At 42.6% G+C, this 23,456-nt stretch overlaps 1 protein-coding gene and 1 non-coding gene across 2 annotated transcripts in view; both read right to left on the reverse strand.

The window, feature by feature from the left end:
- COL23A1 (collagen type XXIII alpha 1 chain) overlaps nt 1-23,456 on the reverse strand; it is a 378,625-nt gene that overhangs the window by 345,000 nt on the left and 10,169 nt on the right. The window contains exon 2 of the mRNA XM_065918326.1: nt 4,949-5,015. Within this exon, the coding sequence (XP_065774398.1) occupies nt 4,949-5,015 (67 nt within the window). The remainder of the gene's footprint in view (nt 1-4,948; nt 5,016-23,456) is intronic.
- Nucleotides 3,521-3,593, reverse strand: TRNAK-CUU (transfer RNA lysine (anticodon CUU)). The gene has a single exon. It is a non-coding gene; the product is annotated as a tRNA-Lys (tRNA).

Raw genomic sequence — 23,456 nt, forward strand, 5'->3', positions numbered from 1 at the left:
GGGTAAGCACTTGAACATATGAATTTGAGGAGGATACAATTCAGCCCATAACACTTCCCATTCCTCAACACTGCCATCTTTGAGAATGGGGAGTGCTCTACCTGCTGCGGTTGCTCAGGTCTGATCTACCGCCAGGGCCACTAGTGGCCACCTTCTCACCCCAAGGAGATGGTGTCTGAAAATGACACAGGGAAAAGCTGAGAGATGGAGAGAAACCCCTGAACCCAGATATACCTGACCTATACTCTATCCCTAACCTCTCCATTCCAGTCGTATGAGCTAATATGTTTCCTCGTATTAAACATAATTAAAAGAGTGAGTTAATGCAAGGAGCTTTTACACCAGTATGGCCCATATGTCCAGGAGGTGCAGGCCATACCCACAGGGCAGCTGTTCAAAGTGGCAGAGTCTAGGGTCAAATCCGGGCCTCTCAGGCTCTAGGGTGCCAGTCCCGACCCATCCCTTGGGATGCTCACGTGTTCACAGCACAGTGGGGACCAGGTGATGCCCAAGTCTCCCACAGAGCCGACTCTAGGGCCACCCCCTGCCACTGCCCTTCCTGCAACATTCCAGAATTGCTGCTCTGGGAAGGGAGCTCCCCGAACAGACTGAGGGCTCCTGTCCTTTCAGCCCCGCGACCTAAAGCCCTGGAGCAGTTCCTCCCTTGTGATGGCTTTCAGTACAGAGCGAGAGGAAGGTAGGGGACAGGGCAAGACAACAGGCCTGCCTCCCACCAACACTTCCTCAAAGGGCGGTCTGTAAGAACACAGGATGGGGAACAACTCAAATGTCCTTGGGGTGGGAGGACAGGCCAGGTACCTCACAGGACTGCCCAACAGCCTGACAGGATGCCTCATTCAACCCAACATGGGCAGCACTGCCCTTTGATCCATGGACTGACTGATTCAGACCATCTCAGAGGGAAGCTGCAAACCGAGAAGGCAACACACAACATGTTTGCGTGAAGCCAAGAGGGGAGCTACTCACGGCAATGGATCTAAATGACCTCAAAAACTGAGCTGTCCAACTCTATAGCAACCAGTCACACATGGCAACTTAAGATTAAACAAGCTTTTGTAAAATTTAAGTACAATCAATTTACAATGTTGTGCTCATCTCTATTGTAAAGTGACTCAGTCACACACACACATACATTCTTTTTTTATATTCTTTTCCATCATGGCTTATTTATAATGCTATACATTAGGACCTTGTTTATCCATTCTAAAACAAAAATTTTAAATTCAGTTCGTTGGTTATAGTAGCCACATTTCAGGTGTTTGATAGCCCCCCGTGGTTAGCAGTAGCTGCTATATTAGCAGAGAGAAAGAACATTTCCATCATCACAGAAAGTTCTATTGGAAAGGACTGCTCAAAAGGACCTCAGCAAATGGGTAATGGGTCCCTGGAAAGGGGAGCAGGAGAAACAGGGCAGAAAGAGGGAAGGGAATTATTTTTCAAATGTAATCTTTTGTAGTACTTGTAGTACACATATTATTTTCCTATTCAAAAATAAATACTTTAAAACTTTAAACACATTTGAAAATATATAAGTACATAAGTGACATAAGAAAAGAAGATACTGGAATCCCCAGGGACACGGGTAAGCCACATGAATCTACAGCCTGGCACTCTCTGCTGAAGGAAGAGAAGTCTCTTCTGGGGCAGGTGTATGAGAAACAGCAGCATCAGGGGGCTCCTGATGCAGCCCCACACACCTGATTCACACCTGATGGTGCAGGAAGCTCCTGTGCCCTGAGATGATTTTGATCATCTCAGCAACTTCATAATTAGAGTGATTAATAATCCCATTTATTTTAGTTTCCTGAGGCTGCCAAAACCAATGACCACAAATGAGGTGACTTAATATGACAGGAACCTATTCTCTCACAGTTCTGGAGGTCAGAAGTCTAAAACCAGGGTGTTGGCAGGGCTGGTTCCTTCTGAAAGCTCTGAGGGAGAACTGCATCCATGCCTCTCTCCAGTTTCTGTGGCTGCTGACAGTCCTGGGTTTTCCTGGGCTTGCAGAAGCATCACTCTGGCCTCTGCCTCCATCTTCCCTCTGGGTGTTTCTGTGTCTCAAATCACTTAAACCTCTGTGTCTTATAAGAACACCCGTCATTGGTTTGGGGGCCTACTCTAAGTCCGGGATGACCTCATCCCAAGATCCTTAATTAGGTCTGCAATGACCCTATTTCCATGTAAGGTCACATTTACAAGGATCAGGGGTCAGGACTGGGACATATCTTCTGGGGGGACACAATTCAACCTCAGCTATATTGTTTTATAGACAAAGAGTTCAAGGGCCTCTCACTTGCCTGAGGTCACAGGGCTAGTTCAGAGCACAGTTCAGCCTCTCATCCCACCACTGACTCCAGTAAGAGAAGAATCTTGACCTTCCAGCCCAAAGCCTACCCCTCCTTTCAGCCTCAGAGCTCCCCGAGCACCCACTTCACAATGGGCAATACACACAGAAGAGCCGCCCCCTTCTCTGGCCTGGCTTATCTGCCTGCTGCATCCTAGGATCTGACAAAAGACTACACTGTCCCCTGGGCCGTGGGAAGGAACTGGGCCCGGGGGATCCGTGGGCATCTCAAATAAGATGGGGATCCAAGTTACAGAGGGTGGTCTCCGCGTCCAGACGCCAAAATTCTGGAGGGCAGATCAGAGCCAGAGAGAAAGGGAATGAGTTAAGCTTCTGGTATTGGAGGAAACAGTTTTTGTGCTTCTTATGGCAGAGGAGAATATGCTAGCCTATGGGGTTTCACACTGATAAAAGGTTCTAGTCTGAAGGGCTCAGATCAATCGTCCAGCTCAAGATGACAGGAGAGAAAAAGCAGATGTGGACATGGGTGTGTACTGGGGCCTGACACAGGCTGTGATGCCACACCCCCTGGGCTATGCTGACCTCACCGGCCAGGATGGCCTGGTTACAGACACAAGCCCCTCAAACAATGAAGGACAGAACAGTGAAGACCAGAGAGGGCAGGTCACCACGGTTCTGACCAGGCTTTCAGCCTCCATGCTCATACAAGAGACCTTCTTGGTGGGTCAGGAGTCCCTGAGGGAAGACAGGACACAAGACTATCTCCAGGTCCTGGCCTTTAACCTGTATTTCCTCCACAACATCAAAAAAGCCTGCAGAGCCCATTCCAGTATTGGAATCATTTGCTGATACAAACAGTGAATGGCTGACCAAGATTTGGACCTGGTTTGGATATATTTGGGAGCTCCAAGTCCCCTCACTGCCTCCCTTCTCCCTCTCCATCTATCATCTGTATTGATGATTTTCAAACTTTCAGTCAGCAACCCACAGCAAGGAACCCATTTAACATTGGCAATTGCAAATATAAATAGCTGAAACAAAAACTTCAATATTTTTATTCCAATCTCTGCTAGTTCAAAATTTCAGAACACTGGCTACAACCCACATAACTGATTTCATGTCTCATAAATGCATTGTGACTCCCAGGTTTGTTTATTTGTTTTCGGCCACACTGCTCAGCTTGTGAGCTTTTAGTTCCCCAACCAGGGATTGAACCTAGGCCCTCAGCGGTAAGAGCACTGAGTCCTAACCACTGGATCACCAGGGAATTCCCAGTGACTCCTAGTTTTTAAAAATCTCATCTACATAATTCACATGATTTTACATCCATACAATACTCAGAACAGGGAAGGAACAAAAGGGATTATTTTATACATTTTGCAGATCAGCCAGAAATTCATTGATGGAACTGAAAATTTTTCCCCCACTGAACTGCAACTTCTGACTTCCTGATCTGCTCATGATGTCATTACTTATCATGTCCTTTTCCATCCTATTAAAACCTCAGAAAGAAAGTGAAAGTGAAGTCGCTCAGTGGTGTCTGACTCTTTGAGACCCCATGGAGTGTAGCCTGAAAGGCTCCTCTGTCCATGGGATTTTCCAGGCAAGAATACTGGAGTGGATTGCCATTTCCTTCTCAGAGTTCCTATCAAAGGCTAGCCGAAGCTCAACTCCCACTGGGCCCCCAGAGACTGAATTTCCACAGCACAGGTCCACCTTTGTACAAATCTCAGGGCATCTCCCAACCTGGAGATAACAACCATCAGTAAGCTTAGTTTCTGGATCAAGTGAAATGGCTTCAGAAATGCCAGGCAATTTGTCTAATGGAAGGCATGATAGCAAGGAACAGGGCGCCTGGGTTCAGCTCCTGTGTTCTCTCACCTTGTCTGGCATGGTGAGATGTCTGGGAAATGTTATGATTTTTCACTCACTCACTGGCATTATACACTGTTCTATGAGAGGATAAGTTTAAGCCCTAAAAACAGTGGAGCTGAGACTACACCTTAAATTCTCAATCATAATATGTACAGAGCTCTAATGAGGACAACCAGAAGACCCAATATCGATCGGGATTTGAGTCACATGGACTAAGAACCAACAAATCCTCAATTCTAGTCACAGCCACCCTGGTCTATACCACCAAAATCCAAGAGACATGGTTATTTGAACAAATCAGACCATGTTCACAGCTCCTTTCCTCTTCCTGTGCCATTATTCCATCTGTCTTCCCCCTTATGTTTGAAACAGAGCCAAGAACACAACGTTAACACTGTGTGGATGGTTCATGCTTGTTTCTCCATCTTTTTTTCCTCCATCTTTAAAAAGGGATGGCTGCTACTTTCCTAGCATTTGAGCCTTTAATATTAGTCACCTCAAAGAGTTTTTAGCTCCTCCACCAATACCACTGTCCTTATCTACCCAAGTCAGTTAATTTTGCCTGAATATTTATGACACACCTATCACCGAAGATGTAGAAAGAAAGGATGATCCACAAGGTACCATAGATAACTTGAAACCTGAGATGATTCTCTTGACCATGGCTTTGGCAGTTTTGAGCACACAGGAGAGAGAAGGCCAGGTCTCTAGAAGTCAGGAGCCAGCAAGGATTGAACATCCACTTACCTGGGGGGCAGACACAGTCTGTCGGTGCTTCTCGAACTGTCCGGAGCTTGATTGGTCCCTCCAACTTCTGAATCAGGAAGAAAAGGGGGGAAAAATAAGGATGAGTTTCGGATGACATGGGGTAGAAGTGGAAAAATCAGCAAAAGCCAATATGTGAAAGATCTACAGTATTGGTGCTGGTGCTCTCAAGAACGGTTTTTAAAGGATCATTAAATTCTATAGGCAGGTTTAGAATGGGAGGAGAAACAGAAATAAACACTGAGCAATTACTTGGGAGTCCTTGAATAGAAAGTGGCAGGTTTCTGTTTTGTAACATTTTCAAATATAAATCCAGGAATGACAAAGGGACCTGCAGTCCCTGGTATGAAGACAGGAGGGCAGAGCAGAGGGAGGCCAGGTAGGGCCAATCAAAACTTACTTCTGTAAGAGTTTTATAGTTTCTGGTCTTACGTTAACTCTTAACCTAAATTAATTCATCTTAATTAATCCACTTTTAGAGTATCTTTGTGTATGGTATTAGGAAGTGTTCTAATTTCATTCTTTTACACCAAAGCTGTCTAGTTCTCCCAGCACCACTTACTGAAGAGACTATCTTTTCTGCATTGTATATTCTTTTCTCCTTTGTCAAAGATAAGGTACCCACAGGTGTACAGATTTATCTCTGGACTTTCTATCTTGTTCCATTGGCCTATATTTTTGCTTTTGTGCTAATATCATACTATCTTGATGACTGTAGCTTTGTAGTATGGTCTGAAGTTAGGAAGGTTGATTCCTCCAGCTCAGTTCTTCTTTCTCAAGATTGCTTTGGCAATTCAGGATCTTTTGTGTTTCCATACTAACTGTGAAATTTGTTGTTCTAGTTCTGTGAAAAAATGCCATTGGTAATTTGATAGGGATTGCACTGAATCTGTAGATTGCATTTAGTAGTAGAGTCATTTTCAATATTGATTCTTGGTGGAAATGTAAATTGATACAGCCACTATGGAGGACCATATGAAGACTCCTTTAAAAAGTAGGAATAAAACTACCATATGACCCAGCAATCCCACTACTAGGCATATACGCTGAGAAAACTAAAATTGAAAAAGACACATGTACCCCAATGTTCATTGCAGCACTATTTACAATAACTAGGATATGGAAGCAACCTAGATGTCCATCGACAGATGAATGGATAAAGAAGCTATGATACATATATATGATGGAATATTACCCAGCCATTAAAGGGAACACATCTCAGTCAGTTCTAATGAGATGGATGAACCTATAGCCTATTACACAGGGTGAAGTAAGTCAGAAAGAGAAAAACAAATACTGTATATTAATGCATATATATGGAATCTAGAAAGATAGTACTGATGAACCTATTTGCAGGGTAGCAGTGGAAACGCAACATAGAGAACAGACTTATGGATGCGGGAAGTGGGGAGGAAGGAGAGGGTGGGATGAATGGAGAGAGTATGGAAACATATACACTACCCTATGGAAAAGAGATAGCCAGTGGGAATTTGCTGTATGATGCAAGGAACTCAAACCAGGGCTCTGTAACACCCTAGGGGGGGTGAAAGGGGGTGGGAGGGAGTTTCATGAGTGAGGGGAAATATGTGTACCCATGACTGATTCATGTTGCTTTATGGCAGAAACCAATACAATATTGTAAAGCAACTATCCTTCAGCTAAAAATAAATAAATTTTAAAAAAGCTTACTCCTAATAGCTATCTCTGATCCAGAGACCACCCCCATTGAACCTCAAGGAACCCCAGAGCCCCCTTGGCTGCAGCCCCTCTAGCCCATAGGCTTCAGACCCACTGGCTTAGGCTCAATGCAACCTGATGATATTTTCCTTCTTTCTTACCTTGGCCTAGGAAATCTAGTTTAGTACAATTTAACAAGAATCTCTACATATACCCAGCCCTGCTAGATTTGGCTGAAGGGAAAAGAATTACCATAGACATGTAGTCAAAAGTCACAGCTCTGCTACTATGACAACTCACAGTACAGCCCTGGCTTAATCATCACCTGATGTGAGGACTGAATTATTGTCCCTGCTTCACAGACAGCTGACACAAGCTTGGAAAAATTAAGAAATTAATCCCCAATCCCATATCTGGATTTAGGGGAGTGAAGCAATTGACCCATAATCCCAAAACTAGCCAAGACTTGAGTCTTGACAAGAATATACAAAGTATTAACCTTTTTCTTGGGGAAAAAACAAAACAAAACAAAATAACTTCCTAAACATAAAGCAAAGCAAATTCCAAATGTGTTAACTTGAGTTAAAAATGCATACCACCACTAAAAGGGTTACTGAAGGTTCAGACCTTAAAATGTAATTTTTCTCAACAATAAAAATTTAAAAATGCAAGTACAAAGATCTGGAAAATAGCACAACAAACAAACTAAAATGTAATTTTTAAACTACTGTTTTAGAGGAAGTAAGAAAGGCACTCTCAGTCTTGAGTCCTTGACCACCAAGCCTGGAAATTCACTAAGAAGGGGTTGAATAGGGAACTCCCTGAAAGTCCAGCGGTTAGGACTCCTCACTTTCACTGCTGAGGGCTTGGGTTCAATCCCTGGTCAGGGAACTAAGATGCTGCAAGCCATGTGGCACAGCCATCAGTCAATCAATAAATGGGGCTGAACAGGCCAGCACCAGGAGCCTGAGATAAAAAACATAATCAGGGTAGGCTCTGGTCGCTACAAAGCACTTTTCAAGTTTCACCTCCACTCTAACACACTAGCCTCGCCCTCACTTTCCAGATGGGCCACAAAGACTGACTGGCAAGAGCTGGAGTTAAGGTCAAGGTTTTAGAGAACTGGAGGACGTACGATTATGAACCCCGTGATAGAGGTGTTTGTGAAAGCAGTACCACGACAAAACTTCTCTATCCTCCCCATGCCTTTTTAAGTGCCATCCCCTCCCTCCCACCAATCAAAGGCCTTGGCTTGTCCCAGAAATTGGAACCTGGCTAGGCCTCTTAGCCCCAGGTTCTCATTTCCAGACTCCCACCTGTCACTCACTCCTGCTCAAACCTGAGGCCCTCTGCCTAGAACCGCCCACCTGGCTCAGAGCCACCCTGAGAGCAGCCCGGGGTGGCGGAGAACCTAAAGAGGTCTCCCCACAGCTGTCACAGTCTCCGACCAGGTAAGCGACACCACCAGCAGCAGCAGATGCCACTCCCACCCCCAGCTCACCATGTGCCCTGGACTCCGAAGCATCCCGGCCACACCCATCCTCACTGAACTGGAATGCGATAGAAGCTGCCCTGATGCAGGCACAAGATCAGGACCTCAGGACTCACTTTCCCCTCACTGTACTTGCAGGTACTATTACAGATTTCAACATTCACTTGGATAAATAATCCAGCCTTTTAGTTTAAGCTAGTCAATTTGAACCAGAAGCTCTCATCTGTTTTTATCATTTCTAGAAAGACTAGAAACTACACCAGTTTCTTTTTTTTCCCCCAGTAACAAAAGCATTTAATGCTAAAACACAATTCGCTTTCAACAAGTGCCATCACATCTGGGCAGCTCCCCAAAGGGAAGGGGACTTTATCAAATGCTGATAGGAAACACAATTACTTTTAAGCTACTCTTATCTTCAGACAAAAACTAAACAGAAGCCTATTGAAGAAAGGGGGGAAAAAATGTATAGTTAAGGCTAGTAGATGGGATCATAAATAACTGATTGAGTTTTTGTTTTGTTATTTATTCTAACTCCTTCTGTGTATTTGTTTTTCTGGATTAGATGATGAATCTGAAAAATTTTATCTCTTAGTCGTCTACTCTTTCCCCATTTTAGAGTCCCTAATTCTGGAGTTGAAACAACCTGACTAGGAACACAAAAGTGAAAAGTCTGTATTAGAAACCCAATCCCATAATCTTTATTTCAATGCCTTTTCTTTAAATTCCTGAGAAAATCTTTTGTGTCCTGTTTTGTAAAAATGACTCAAAAGCCTCAACTTTTTATATGTACCCCAGCATCTGCCAACAATATGGTCTTGGTTTTACATATGCAAACAAGTCCTAACTCCAAAAGTAAATAAAGAATGAATTTCTGAGAAAAGACTCAAGACTTTGGGAGTTCCCTCCAAAAGAATTGAGGACAACTTGGCATTGGGGGAAGGGGTGGTGAGAGTTGGGAGAAAACTAATCAGGGAAAATCATGGTTTCCAAATTTTCAGATGGTAAAATTTATCGGTGATCTATTGAAGCATTAGTCTCAAACACTTCATCAGTTATTTGATCACATCCCTGAACAGCTGCCTTTTGATGAAATAAAGATTAATATACAAAAGGGATTATATGATTTATTTCTGCAAAATGCTACAAATAAAGCCACAAAGGCATTCCTATCCTTTGACAGAAAATTCCTACTCTAGGAAGTATATCCCAAGGAAATTAATCATTAGGAGCAAAAAAATTATATTCATGATTTGTTGCACTGCAAAACAGTGGGTATATTTTAGTGAAGGATGATGAATCTCCTTCATGAGACTGTCATATCTTCATGAAAAATCATTATGAAGACTATGTAGCAACACAGAAAAATGTTAATGATACAATAAATAATGTTTACATCTGTGTAAAAATGCAGCCATGGGATGGCAGCAACTACCAAAACATCTACCCACTTGGGTGTATGGATCACGGTGATTTACTTTTTAAAAAGTTTTTCCCACGCTGTAATATCTTCTAAGTAGAAAAAAAAAAAAAATCCTGGGGAGGAGAAAAGTCAAAACGAAGCCCTAAAATTTCCTTGCCTAGGGCAATTTTTGAGTGACAGACATGATCCTGTCTTCTCAGGAAGCCCTAATTTCAGGATCAACCCTGATAAAACACACATGCACCACAAACACCAGAGGAAGGCTTGCAGAAGATCAATGCCCTGCTATAGTCACATCCTCTCTGCCTTCCTTCCAACCCCTGTAGGGAAGGGCCCATGGGTACATTCTTATAACCACCAGCAACTCAAGAGAGCAGCATATCCTGGCCTCTTTAACAGTCTTTTTTTAAACATCCCACCATGGTCATGATGATTTTGGTGATGATAAGGTAACAAATATAAAATATTATTACCATCAAGTTTATTGATTACTTACTATGTGCCAGGTACTGTGCCCTACAACTGTTATCTTACTGAGTCCTCCCAAGAACCCCATGAAGATAGGACAAGTTTTAGACTCATTTACAGATGAGAAAATTAAGACTGAGAGGAATGTAAGCATCAGGACTGGACTTGAATCTGGTATCAACTAACTTCAATCACAAAGTAAGACAACCTCTGTTTACAAGCACTTTTCATGTCTAATAAAAAAGAGTTTCTATAAAAAATCTAAGCCATACAAAATGAGAGAGACAGAAACTAGGTCAATAGTTGCCAGAGGTTGAGGGAGCAGGAAGAATGAAGCACAAAGAGACTCATGGAGGAGCTGTGAGGTGAGAGAACTGTTCTGTATGGTGGTGGGATGACAGATATACTCCATGCATTTGTCAAAAACTATTGGACCATACCTCACAAAGAGGAAACTTTAATGGATACAAATTTTTAAAAAAATTGACTAGGATGTTGAAAAAGTCCAGGATGGAATGCAGGCTGAGACAAATTAATGTAACTATATTAAAATTACATGATATAACCTCACTGGAAGTCGTTGGGAAAAACGTGATCTAAGTCACTTTGCAAAACAGTGTTTCTTTTTTTTTTAAACTTTTTATTATTTTATTTAATAGGTGTTTGTACAGAGCTCACAATATATCAGGTCCTGTTTTATTTATTTTTTATTATTAAAACAGTGTTTCAATTGAGAACTATGGGCTGAAGACCAAAGGAACTGCCCATAAAGGCAATACTCTGGTAGGTATAATTGTTTCACACAGGGGTGTAGGGTGGCAATTTTGAAATCACTATGCATATATATTGGAGTTGAGCAAATAAGTAAACTATGGGTAATGAGAGTCAGGTTTCTCACTGTCCGAGAAAGAAGTTATAAATAAGCAAAGGGGAAAAGCTAAAAATGAACAGTGTGGTGCTGGATTAGTCAGAGACATCACTATGAGGTCATGCTTATGTTATGTACACAGATGCACAGAGAAATAATTACAGTTATGTGGATATAAAAGAGTACACATGTACTGTTTGTGCCTTTGCTGTCTGCAGAGAAGACCTACAACCAATGGCACCCTAGTAGCAATAAGTACATTCAGCACCCAGATCTTGGTTTCTAAATACCATTCTCCAATGAAAAGAACCATGACTCCTTGGAGTCTCCTTGGAGACTGTTCCTAGAGCCAGGGCAGGAAAAATATAAGATAAGCCTGGAGTATCTTGCAGTATCAAAAAATAAGGAAATGCTTTAAGGGTGGGTAGGGCAGGTACATCAAAGAAACAAGAGAAAGTGAAAATTCAGAATGGCCAAAGCTGGAACAAGTTAAGCCACAAAATAAATGACGTAGTATTGAATTAAAATCTAAATAAAAAATTAAATACCCATGAGTCCATACTGATATAAATGACTGGATAAATAAACAAATAGGGGAAAGAGACAAATCTTTCTTACAGAAGAATTCTAAGTAATATATGTAGATACTTCTGTCCCTAGGAGGTAGAGCTAAATTCTCCTCTCCTTGAGTATGGCCTGGACTTAGGAACTTACGTCCAAAACGTAGAGTAGGAAAAGGAAAACAGTAACTTTATAATGGAGAAATCTAGCACATACCACTTTAATCAAGTGATCAAGGTTAATGTCAACAGTGGTAGGTCATGTTGACATCACAGACCACCGACATGATGTCATGACAGTGGCAATCCACCCGACTGGTATTTTCCCCAAACACTTAGAACTCAGTCCAATCATGAGAAGCATCACACTAGTCCAAACTGAGCAACATTCTACACAATACCTGACCAATATGCCTTCAAATTGTCAAAGTCATAAAAAGCAAGAAAAGACTGAGTAGGTGTCATAGATTGGAAAAGATAAGACAACTAAATGCAATGTGGTCTCCTGGATGGGATCCTGGAATAGGAAAAGAACATTAGAAGAACAACTGGTGAGAAGATCTAAATGCAGTCTGTGGTTCACTTAAAAAATGGGTACAGATCCTTGGTGGTCCAGTGGTTAAGACTTCATCTTGCAATACAGGAGGTGCAGGTTGACTCCCTGGTGGGGGAGCTAAGATTCTAAGATCCCACATGCCTCGGGGCCAAAAAACAGAATGTTAACAATAGAAGCAATATTGTAACAAATTCACTAAAGACTTTAAAAAAAAATGGGTAGCAGAATTACAGTCACTTGCCACTGATTATGGCTCAGCTGGTAAAGAATCCACCTGCAATGTGGGAGACTTGGGTTCAATCCCTGGGTTAGGAAGATCCCCTGGAGAAGGGAAAGGCTACCGACTCCAGTATTCTGGCCTGGAGAACTCCATGGGCTGTATAGTCCATGGGGTCACAAAGAGTTGGACACACTGAGCGACTTTCACTCACCACTGATTAAGATATAACTTAGCTATTTTCTATAACAGATTATTCTTTTTTAAAAATTAAGACAAAACTCATATAGCATAAAGTTAACCATTTTAAAGTGAAAAATTAAGTAGCCTTTAGGGAATTCATAAAGTTGGGCAACCACCCCTTTTATGGAGTTCCATCTAGTTCCAACATATTACCATTACTCCAAAAGGAAATCCTGTACCCATCAAGCAGTAGCTTCCCTTTCCTCCCTCCTCTTAGTCACCAATCTGCTTTCCATCTCTATGGATTGACCTAATTTTGATATTTCACATAAGCAGAATCATACAACATGTAACCTCTTGTGTCTGGCTTCTTTCACTTACCAAAACGTTTTTCAGATTCATTCACTTTGTATCATGTGTCAGTACTTCATTCCTTTTACAGCTTAATAGTACTATAGTACTACATTTGTATATACATACTACAGTTTGTTTATCCATATATTCTGTGATGATCATGTGGGCTGTTTCTACCTTCTGGCTATTGTCAGAAGTGCTGCTCTGAACATAAATGTATGTGCATATACTGTTTGAATCCTTTAAAATTCTTTTGGGTGTATATCTAGGAGTAGAATTGCTGGGTCATATAGTAACTCCATATTTAACAATTTGAAGATCCAGCAAAATTTTCCACAGTGGTTGAACCAATTGACATTCCCACCAGCAGTGTATGAAGATCCATCCTCACTAACAGATCCTAATGGATGTGAAATGATATCTTACTATGGGTTTGACTTGCATTTCCCTAATGACTAATGATGCTGAGCACCTTTCCATGTGCTTGATGACTATCTGAATATCTTGTTTGAAGAAATGTCTGTTCAGGCTGCTTGTCCATTTTTAAATTGGGTTGTCTATTGTTTAGCTATAAGAATTTTTTACATATTTGGATACTATATCCTCATCATATATATGATTTGCAAATATATTCTCATAAAATCAATCCATTCTTGATCAGAATTCTAACTATCTCCAACTGAACCACAGTATGAGAGTGTGACAAGGACCCTGACAACTGGAGGTGATAGGAGAGGTCCATGGCTTCATACTGGCCCTCACATGAGTCTTTTGTTTTTCACATTAGTTTTTATTGAGATCTTTCTAGATGAAGAGTAGGTTATTGTTACTCATGAATTTGACCTGGTTCTTTTTAGTTAATAGCAATCATATTCATTTTCCATGGCTGCATAACAAATTTCCACCAAATCAGACGTTTTTGAAACAACAAAAATTTACTGTCTTAATAGTTTATGAGATCAGAAGTCTAGACACAGATGAACTTGGTTCTCTGCTCAGGGTCTCAAAAGGCTAAAATCAATGTGTCATCTCAGTGTTTCTGCACCTCTGGGTCCTCTTTCAAGTTCATGTGGTTTCTTGTGATCTGAGGCCTCCAGTCCTTGCTAACTGCTGGTGAGGGGCTGCTGCCAGTTCTTGCCATGTGGTCCTGTCCACAAACCCTCTCATGCTTCAGGAAAGGGTCCAATTTTTTTTAAGGACTCACCTAATTAAATTAACTCAGACCCATCAAGGATAAACTTTTAAATTAACCCAGTTAACTGATTAGTAACTCAATCATAGGTTGAGTAACTCAATTTTATCATCATAATCACAGGTTCTGCCTACACTCCTGGGGAGGGAATTATACAGTGTGTACAACAAGGAATGGTAATCTTAGGAGCAATCTTAGAATTCTGCCTTCCAGAGTATTGCATCACATTTAATTTTTTACTTTTGACAAATGTACTATGGTTATGTGGGATTTCCAAGTAGTGCTAGTGGTAAAGAAACCACCTGCCAATGGAGGAGACATAAGAGATGTGGGTTCAGTCTCTGGGTTGGGAAGATCCCCTGAAGGAGGGCACGGCAACCCACTCCAGTATTCTTGCCTGGAGAATCCCATGGAGAGAGGAGCTTGGTGGGCTACAGTCCATGGGGTTGCAGAGTCGGACACGACTAAGGTGACTTAGCATGCACGCACTGTGGTTATGTACGCACGTACAATGTTTCTGGTGGTGGTTTAGTCACTAAGTCGTGTCCAACCCTTGTGATCCTGTGGACTATAGCCTGCCATGTTCCTCTGTCCATGGGATTCTCCAGGCAAGAATACTGGAGTGGGTTGCTATTTCCTTCTCCAGGGGATCCTCCTGACCCAGGAGTTGAACCCAGGTCTCCGGCATTGCAGGCAGATGACCAACTGAGCTATCAGGGAAGCCCACAATGTTTCTATACACAATCTAAAATTATTCTAAAAAATCTTTAAGGCTATATCACAGTTTTCTTCTTCTAGGCAAGATGGAGTAGGAATGATTAGATTTACCTTCCTGTCTAAACCAATGTCAAAAATCCAAACAACAACAATAGAAAAAAATCCCACAAACAAAAAAATGAAGCAATGGGTTTGAAGATATTAAGATAAAGCAAGGAAGGCGAATGATCCTCAAAGACACAGGAAAAAAAAACTACTCTGGCTTCCTGCCTGGAAAGAGTTTTCTAGGCTGTGGCACAAGAAGAAGAGATACAGGCGGAAGCTGGCAGTTAGGAGTCCAGGGATACCAAAGTAGCTAGAGTTTGCAGAACAAAGGGCCTGGTAGTGAGAGCTGCATACAGAAAACCACGGAAGCCGTCAAGCGTCTTCACTGGGTATTCAGCAGAGGGCACATGTGTGTGAAGAAACAACCTGAGGCAAGGAAAGGATTAGTGGGAACAGTGCCCAGCTCTCACATGGGGCTGGGAAGAGCACCAGTGATGCCATTGAGCAGGGTACCAAGAAGGGTCCTGCCTCAGGGGTAGGGGATAATCAACTCTACACTAAACATAGCTCTGACTCCACCTAATGGATCTTAAAAACAAAACCCCCAAAGATTCAACTATTTCCAAGTAACAACTATGACCTAACAAAGCTCATGACTATTGATAGAAAAATAAAAATATCCAGCACCTAGAGAGGTAAAACTCATAACGTCTGGCATATAATAAGAAATTTTCAGCAGGAAAAATAGGCCCCATCATAAGGAGAAAAAAATCAGTTAATTGAGAATGACCCACAATTGCCATAGTACACAAAGACCTTAAAACAAGGATTGGAACTGTGTGGTCTATGTTCAAAAAGTTAAGTGGAGACATCAAAGATATTAAACAACCTAAACTGAAATTCTAGAGATGAATACTATGAAGTCTGAGATGGAAAAGAAGACAGAAAGGATTAATGGAAGATTAAACATTGCAGAGGAAAAGATTAGCAAACAGTAATAGAAACTATCCAAAATGAACACAGAGAGAAAGAATTATTTTAAAAAGAAAGTATGTTAGTGAACTTTTGGATTCAAGTGGCCTTTTATATGTGTGTAATTGGAGTTCCACAAAGGAGAGGAGAAAAAAGCATCTGAAGAAGAAATGGCGAAGAAATTTTTCAAATTTTGATGAAAACTATAAACTCACAGATTCAAGAATCTTAATGAAACTTAGGCAAAACAGACATGAAGGAAAAGACACCAAGGCATCACATAATTGGAGTCCTTAAAACCAGGGATAAAAAAGAGTCTTAAAAGCACCCCCCCAGAAAAGACATACTATATGAACAAATGAAACTTGCATATACTGCTGGTAGGGATGTAAAATGACAAGATGGTTTTGAACAAGAACTTGGCAGTTTCTTAAAAAGTTAATCACACATCTATCAGACAATGAACCATTCTACTCCAAGGTATTTATACCCAAGAGAAATTAACGTATAGTCCATACAAAGACGTGTACATGAATGTTCATAGCTGCTTTATTTGTAACAGCCTCCAACTGAAATAATCCAAATATGCACTCACAGGAGAAAGGATTAAAAAATTGTGGTAAATCCATATAATAATAGTAATGGAAAAGAATGAACAAACAATGTATGCAAAAGTATCCAAGAGTCAATAATCACACTGAGTGAAAGAAACCAGATTTCCCTTCCCACCCCCAAAGAATGCATACTGTGTGATTCCATTCATATAAAAATCTTACAAAAAGGAAAACTAATCAATTGTGAAAAGAAGTCAGCAATACCTGGGTGGCAGGTGGGAAAGAATGGAAGGAACAGAATTCAAGGGAGAAAGAGGAAAAAGTTTTGAGGGTCACGGGCTTGGGTGTCTTCACTATCTTGACTGTGGAGATGATCTCACAGGTGTACACATGTGTCAAAATGTAGCAAATTATACATTTCAAATATATGAAGTTCACATATAACCTAACAAAGGCCAGAGGACAAGGATGCCCCGGCCCTTGGCTCCCGCGGGCTTGGCTGGCTGGCAGGGCAGGAATCCTGGGCTCAGGAGGCATCCATTCACCACCCTGAGCCTCCGCTTCCACCAGGGTGCCAGGCAAACATCCCAGCAGAGCCAGGTAAAGACAATGAGAACATCTAGCCCAACCCAGGCATTTGGCAGGAGCTCAGAAACTTTTCTCTAAAGAATGTGAGTTTAATGGGTGACTTCCACTGGCATGCTGAATGACTGTTATAAACCACATCGGCAAACATTTCCTTAAGGGTCCTTGTTCAGTCCCAAAATGCGTAAGTGTGTTTTGAAAGGTGTGGTCTGCAAACAAAATGCAAGTCTCCAGTAATCGTTAATTCATGTTCCCATTCATTACTTTTCAAAGACACACACACCACTTCCCATCAGAACCCCTCTTTTCAGGTTCATTACACCAGCGTGACAGAAAGAAATCCCACCAACTATGTGAGCTATGCGAGGGGGATGAACAATTTCCATCATGGCTTTGTTTTTCTTTTTCTTTCTAGCCACACTGTGTGAGTTGTGGGGTCTTTAGTTCCCCAACCAGGGAACGAACCTGGGCCCTTGGCAGTGAGAATATGGAGTCCTAGCCATTGAACCAGGGAATTCCCTCCATCATGGCTTCTGACATGTTGAAGAGAGCATTCAGGCTGCTCCCACGTGAGGCCTCCAAGCCTTCTCCACACTACAGCCAGCTGCCGTGTCAGGCCTGCTTTAATCCCCACACTGGGTTCCACCTGTTCGTGCTGACCCCTGCACTCTTGGTCCTGTCCACAGTGAACATCTGGCATTTCTTGATGTGTTAAGTCTAATTAGATGGTGATGGGTTGAATCATGTCCCCTGCCAAAATTCATGTGCTGCAGTCCTAACCCCCAGTCCTTCAGAGTGTGTCTGCATTTGTGATGGGGTTTTTAAAGAGATAATTAAGTTAAAATGAGGTTATTATAGTGGGCCCTGATCCAATATGACTGGTGTCCTCTTAAGAAGAGGAGATTCAGACACATATACACACAGAAGGAGGACCGTGTGAGGACCAGGGAGAAGATGGCCATCCAAGGAGAGAGGCCTCAGGACGAACCAGCCTGCTGACACGTGGATCTCAGACTTCTAGCCTTCAGAATGATGAGAAAAGAAACATCTGTTGTTTCAGCCACCCTGGGTGTGGTAGTTTCTTAGGGCAGCGCCAGTACACTAAAACAGATGGGGTCCCCTCACTTACCCCTGCCCCTACCCCACTCCACTTCCTCACTATCCCCAAGGGCACTGCAGTGAGAGGAGGCGGTGAGTAGGCTGAAAGGGACTGACCACCAGGCAGATTGAGACGTTTTCACCTTATGAGCCCACAGGCGTGAGAGGCATTGAGGGTTGATGGGGGTGAGGGAAGGGAGACACCCTTGAGCATATTTAAGAAGAGGAATGGGCAGAATGATCAGTAGCCAGACTCGTGTGGAGCATGGACTCAGGGAGCACTAATTAAACAAAAGCCCAGGAAGACATCTGCAGCAGAACCTGGATTGGCTGGGCTGAGTGAGTGATACTATGGTGCTCCTTCCGGCTCAACTCATTCCTGGCCACTCCTAACGTGTGAGCTTCATCACAGGAGCTGGAAGGAGGAGGAGGAACTGTCCCCAGGAAGGATGTGACACTGATGTTAGCAGTCCTGGCAGCCCTGTGGCCAGGATCAGCCATGCGGGGAGTAGGTAAGGGGGGCAGGGCTGGCCCCTCGCCACCCAGGGAAGTCCGGGGAAGGGGCCTTACTGCATTCTCATAGAAATGGAGTGAAGCAGACACCGTCACCCTTTTTCCAGAGGAGGAACCTGAGGCTTGGAAAGGTTGACTAATTTGTCCCAGGACACTGTGGTCAGTTTAGAGGTAGCTCCAGGCTCAAACCCAGGTCTCCCAGCTCTGAAGCAATGGCTTGAGTTGTGCCAGGCTTCCAGGTGGGACGACTTCTGTGGGGAGGCAAGAGGTTAAGTTGGTCTCATCCTTCCCACTTCCTTCCCAGCTCCCGTGTACACATATGTAGGAAAAAAGCAAATGAGCCAAGATGGCGTGGTCAGGCTCTCTCGCCCCACATCCTCTTGCTCTTGCCCCGTGTTTTGTGAATAACGATTATGTAACAGATGAGATGATTTATAGCACTGCACCTGTGATATGAGATACTTGCTTGGCCACAGGCTACTTTTGTTCTGTAAGCATATATAAGTTCCACCTGGAAAGCCCTGGGGATGTTATTTTAGGAGAGGTTATGTTATGAGAGGTCATGTTATATCTGCTGCTACGACTGCTTTGCCAGCCCAGAGGAAATAAACATGCCTGCAGTTCCTACGGCTCTTCAAGTTTTCTTCCAGCTTCCCTGTTCTCACCTTGCCTGCCCTGGGTTCAGCGAAGAGTGCGCACAGTGAGATATAGCAAGAATGGAGTAGTAGGCATGATCACTGAGACAACATAACATCTGCATATGTGTATACACACGCTCATACATACCGCCACACATGCACACACTCACATTCATGTACATAGATACATATGTGTACTCACATGTATACACACACAGGCCTCATGCTCACGTGTGCACACTTGCTCATACACACATACACACCCATACGCATGCACACCCTCAGGCTCTCCCAGTCTGCACTGGCTCACCCTCACACACACACACACACACACACACACACACACACACACTCACCCTCACACACACATACTCACCCTCACACACACACTCACACACACACACACACACACACACTCACCCTCACACACACACTCACCCACCCACCCCCCCCACACACACACACTCACCCTCACCCTCACACACACACTCACCCCCACACACACACACTCACCCTCACCCTCACACACACACACTCACCCTCACACACACACACACACACTAATCCCAGTGCTGCGTAAACCTGTCCTTCATTCATCTGAACCAAAAATGGGTGTGAACACAAGATGCTAACAGCCCATACATCACACAAAAAAGCACAGTTAAATAAATGGACAGACCCTGGTTTTTGGGTGATGATCCTCCTTGGAGGCCCTAGTTAAGTATTGACAGAATGTATTTAAATTGTGTCTGAAAACACCAGAATTCTTTCCAACTACTTTATGATTTATTTCACAATGTAAAGTTGGAAGCAAATTCTGTTTTAAAAGTTCACATTACCTATTGGATGGTACTCCTGCGTCTCCAATTTTGTGGCTACATCAGAAAAATAAAGGTTTTCTCATTTACCAATATGAATTGAAACAGATATGTGTGAGGCCTCTTAACTCATTAGTTTAATCATGAGCATTTGGAGTACTTGTGCCATACTGCATATTCATGAAAGCAGACTTATTAACTAAAGGAACTAACTTATTAATTAAAGCAAACTTATTGGCTATTTGAGAGTCCTTTCACAATGAAAATCCATCTAATAATTTTCATCAATAATTATATTTTTATTGTGATAAAAACTGAAATTTTTAATTTAAATGGAAAAATCTCATTTTGCTCAAATGAGAGACTGAAAAAAAATGGGGCTATGAAACTAATGCAGCCTGCTTTTCTTCAACAACCAAGTCACATTTCACATCACTGACTCAGAGACTGGACATGTTGATACCTTTTTCTCTTCTGTGTGTCCTTAACAGGATGGCAGAACCCCAGTGGTAAAAAGATCTTAAGATCATGCTTGTAACCACAGGACCTCCTGTTCAATTAGCAGACAAAGACATTCCTTCTGGATTCAGTCAAAGAAAGTATTCCAACAAAAAGAACCATTTTCAGGATGTATACGATGTGTTGAGCTCTTCAGACATATCAACTGGTTTAATCCCCACAGAAACCTTATGAGGCAAACACAATAATCCCCATTTAGTAGATGAGCAAGCTGAGGTTTGGAAAAACAACCATTTACCCAAGTCTGCACATCTGGGAGGGCTTCCCTGGTGGCTCAGTGGTAAGGTATCTGCCTGCCAAAGCAGGAGACACTGGTTTGATCCTTGGGTCAGGAAGAGTGCCGGGAGAAAGAAATGGCAACCCATTCCAATATTCTTGCCTGGGAAATCCCATGGACAGAGGAGCCAGATGGGCTACAGTCCATGGGGTTGCAAAAGAGTTGGATACAACTCAGCGACTAACCAACAACAATAACACAGCTGGGAAATGGCAGAACTCAGATGTGAACCCAGTTCTGCTTAAAGCTAAAGTATTCCCTGCCGCTCTACACATCAAACACCTGCAGAGGATGTCCACACTGACAGGAAAAGCTAAGGTATTGTTTCCATGGGGGGCTGCTGTGAGGCTGCAGAAAGGGTGCAGAGCTGGGACTCAGTCAGGTCATCCAGGCTTGGGTGTACACTGCCAGCCCCACCTCGGGCTGGTCACTGCCCCTTCTGGGAGAGTGAAGCCTGTCTAGCAGGGGTTGGGATGGGGTTGTTAAGAAATACCACAAGAAAAAAAATTTTTTTTAATAAATAAATAAATAAAATAAAATAAAAAGATACCACAAGAACGGATATGTGAACTTCTGTCCAAGGTGTATACCGGAAGGCCCTTAACCATTTCCCCTGTAGCCTCCAGGAGTACACAGACATGCCTTTCTTTAAAACTATATCTGCAAGGAATTCTCTGGCAGTCCAGCGGTTAGGACTCTGAGCTTTCATCACTGAGGGTCTGGGTTCAATCCTGGTCAGGGAACAAAGATCCCACAAGTCAGTCAGTATGGCCAAAAATAAATAAATACTGTGTGCTTAGTCACTCAGTTGTGTCCGACTCTTTGCAATCCCATGGACTGTGGCCCACCAGGCTTCTCTGTTCATGGGATTCTCCAGGCAAGAATACTGGAGTGGGTTGCCATGCCCTCCTCCAGGGGATCTTCCCGACCCAGGGATCAAACCTAGGTCTTCCACATTGCAGGTGGATTCTTTATCATCTGAGCCAAAATAAATAATAAGATAAAATAAAATCTGGTAGGGCAGACATGGTATTTTTTTTAAAATTATATCTGCAAACTTATTTTTTTCTCCCAGTGGTTGGTGCTTGGTACTGAAATATGTTTCCAGATATGATGAAGGGGCTGCTTTCTAAATGCCTGTGTCAACAGTTAAAGATTAATCCTGATCCTACACATAAAGAAAATCTATTGGAGAAGAGCTGGAGGTCCTGTGTGGCCTATGGAGAAGTTTACACTGTTACATTTGTTCACAGAACTAGAAATTGCATTGCGACAGAGTGCAGTGCTCGGCTCCGCAAAACACTGCTTCAGGAGGATTCTGCACCAAATCAACAAATGAGCCTAATTCTGAAATGAAATCTTCAGAGTTCTTCCAAATCTTATTTTCAGATTTCTTTATCATTTGCTTTTTGCTTTTGCTTTCAGCAACAACAGACCTAACTAACATAGAAGCTCAACCGAAAGACAGATTGAATCTACTTTTCCCATCATAAAACTTGAAGCCTGATTTAACAATTTGATTTAAATTTGATATAACAAAATCATTTAACAAAATAATTTAACAGTTTGGGAATTCCACAGCAGGATAAACATGTATGTCATGGACAAACTTGGATGTTCCAAAATCAAGACAAAATACAAAGCCCTAAAAATGATCCTTTTTAGGCAGTTGCTCTACATCATAAAAAATAATAGAAGAAGCCTTCCCCACAAAACCATCAGCCGTACTGTACCAACAAAGGTGTGAACTGCCCTAGATGTCGTGTTAATAGAGGGATGCAGATTCCACCTATGAAATCTTATGTGGTCATGAAACATGACCACAAGGACTGCACAGCACTTGGAAAAACGTTTTTGATAAAAAGGTTGAAATACACAGAGGCAAGGTGTAAATGGTGTGCACACTTAGAGGTCTATGAATCTGTACATCCAAACAAAGACTGGAGAAAATCACGCAAAAGGTTACATAGTCCTTGTTTTAGGGTGGTGGGATCATCAATAATATTAACCACGTTAGATTAGCATACATCTTGGTTATTTAAATTTTTTAAAAAAGGAGAAAGGGGAAGGGTTGCCAAGCAGGCATGCTAATTCCCAACACTGGGTCTAACATCCTAAGGGAGGATGAGTTGAGAAGTTTCTGAGCAAAGAGAAAAGGGTATGAAAGAACTATATCTCCCACCAATACCTAACAATGCCTAGTGGGGGTCAGAAGTCAGAATTATAGGGGAAAAGGGGGAAATGTGTAGAAATCTGTGGTGAAAAAGAAGGCTCCCTGAAAGTACAGGATTACACCAAAGCTCTATGGGGCCTTGACATGTAAGAAGAGTGAGATTCAAGGCTCAGAGCTCACCCTGGGCTGCGCAAAATATTCTGTCCAGCCCTCCCTTCTCTCCCTGAATCACCATGGCCCCTCCCCACAGGTTGAGCAGTGCTCTCAGCCCCACCTCATGCGTAGAGAACTGAGGTTCTGGAGCAGCCTGGGCACACAGCCAGCAGGTGGTAGAGGCTGCTATAAACTGAATGTTTGTGCCCCTCACTCCCTGCAATTCATGTGTTGAAACCTAATCCCCAATATGATGTATTAGGAGATGGGGTCTTTGCGAGGGGGTTAGGACATGGGAGTGGAGCCCTTACAAATGGAATCAGTATGCTTATAAAAGAGACGCCAGCATCCCAGGTGTCTCAGTGCTAAAGAATCAGTCTGCCGATACAGAAGATGCAGCTTTCATTCCTGAGTTAGGAGGATCCCCTGGAGTAGGAAATG

Source organism: Muntiacus reevesi, chromosome 1, assembly GCF_963930625.1.
Source record: "Muntiacus reevesi chromosome 1, mMunRee1.1, whole genome shotgun sequence".
NCBI classification, from domain to species: Eukaryota; Metazoa; Chordata; class Mammalia; order Artiodactyla; family Cervidae; genus Muntiacus; species Muntiacus reevesi.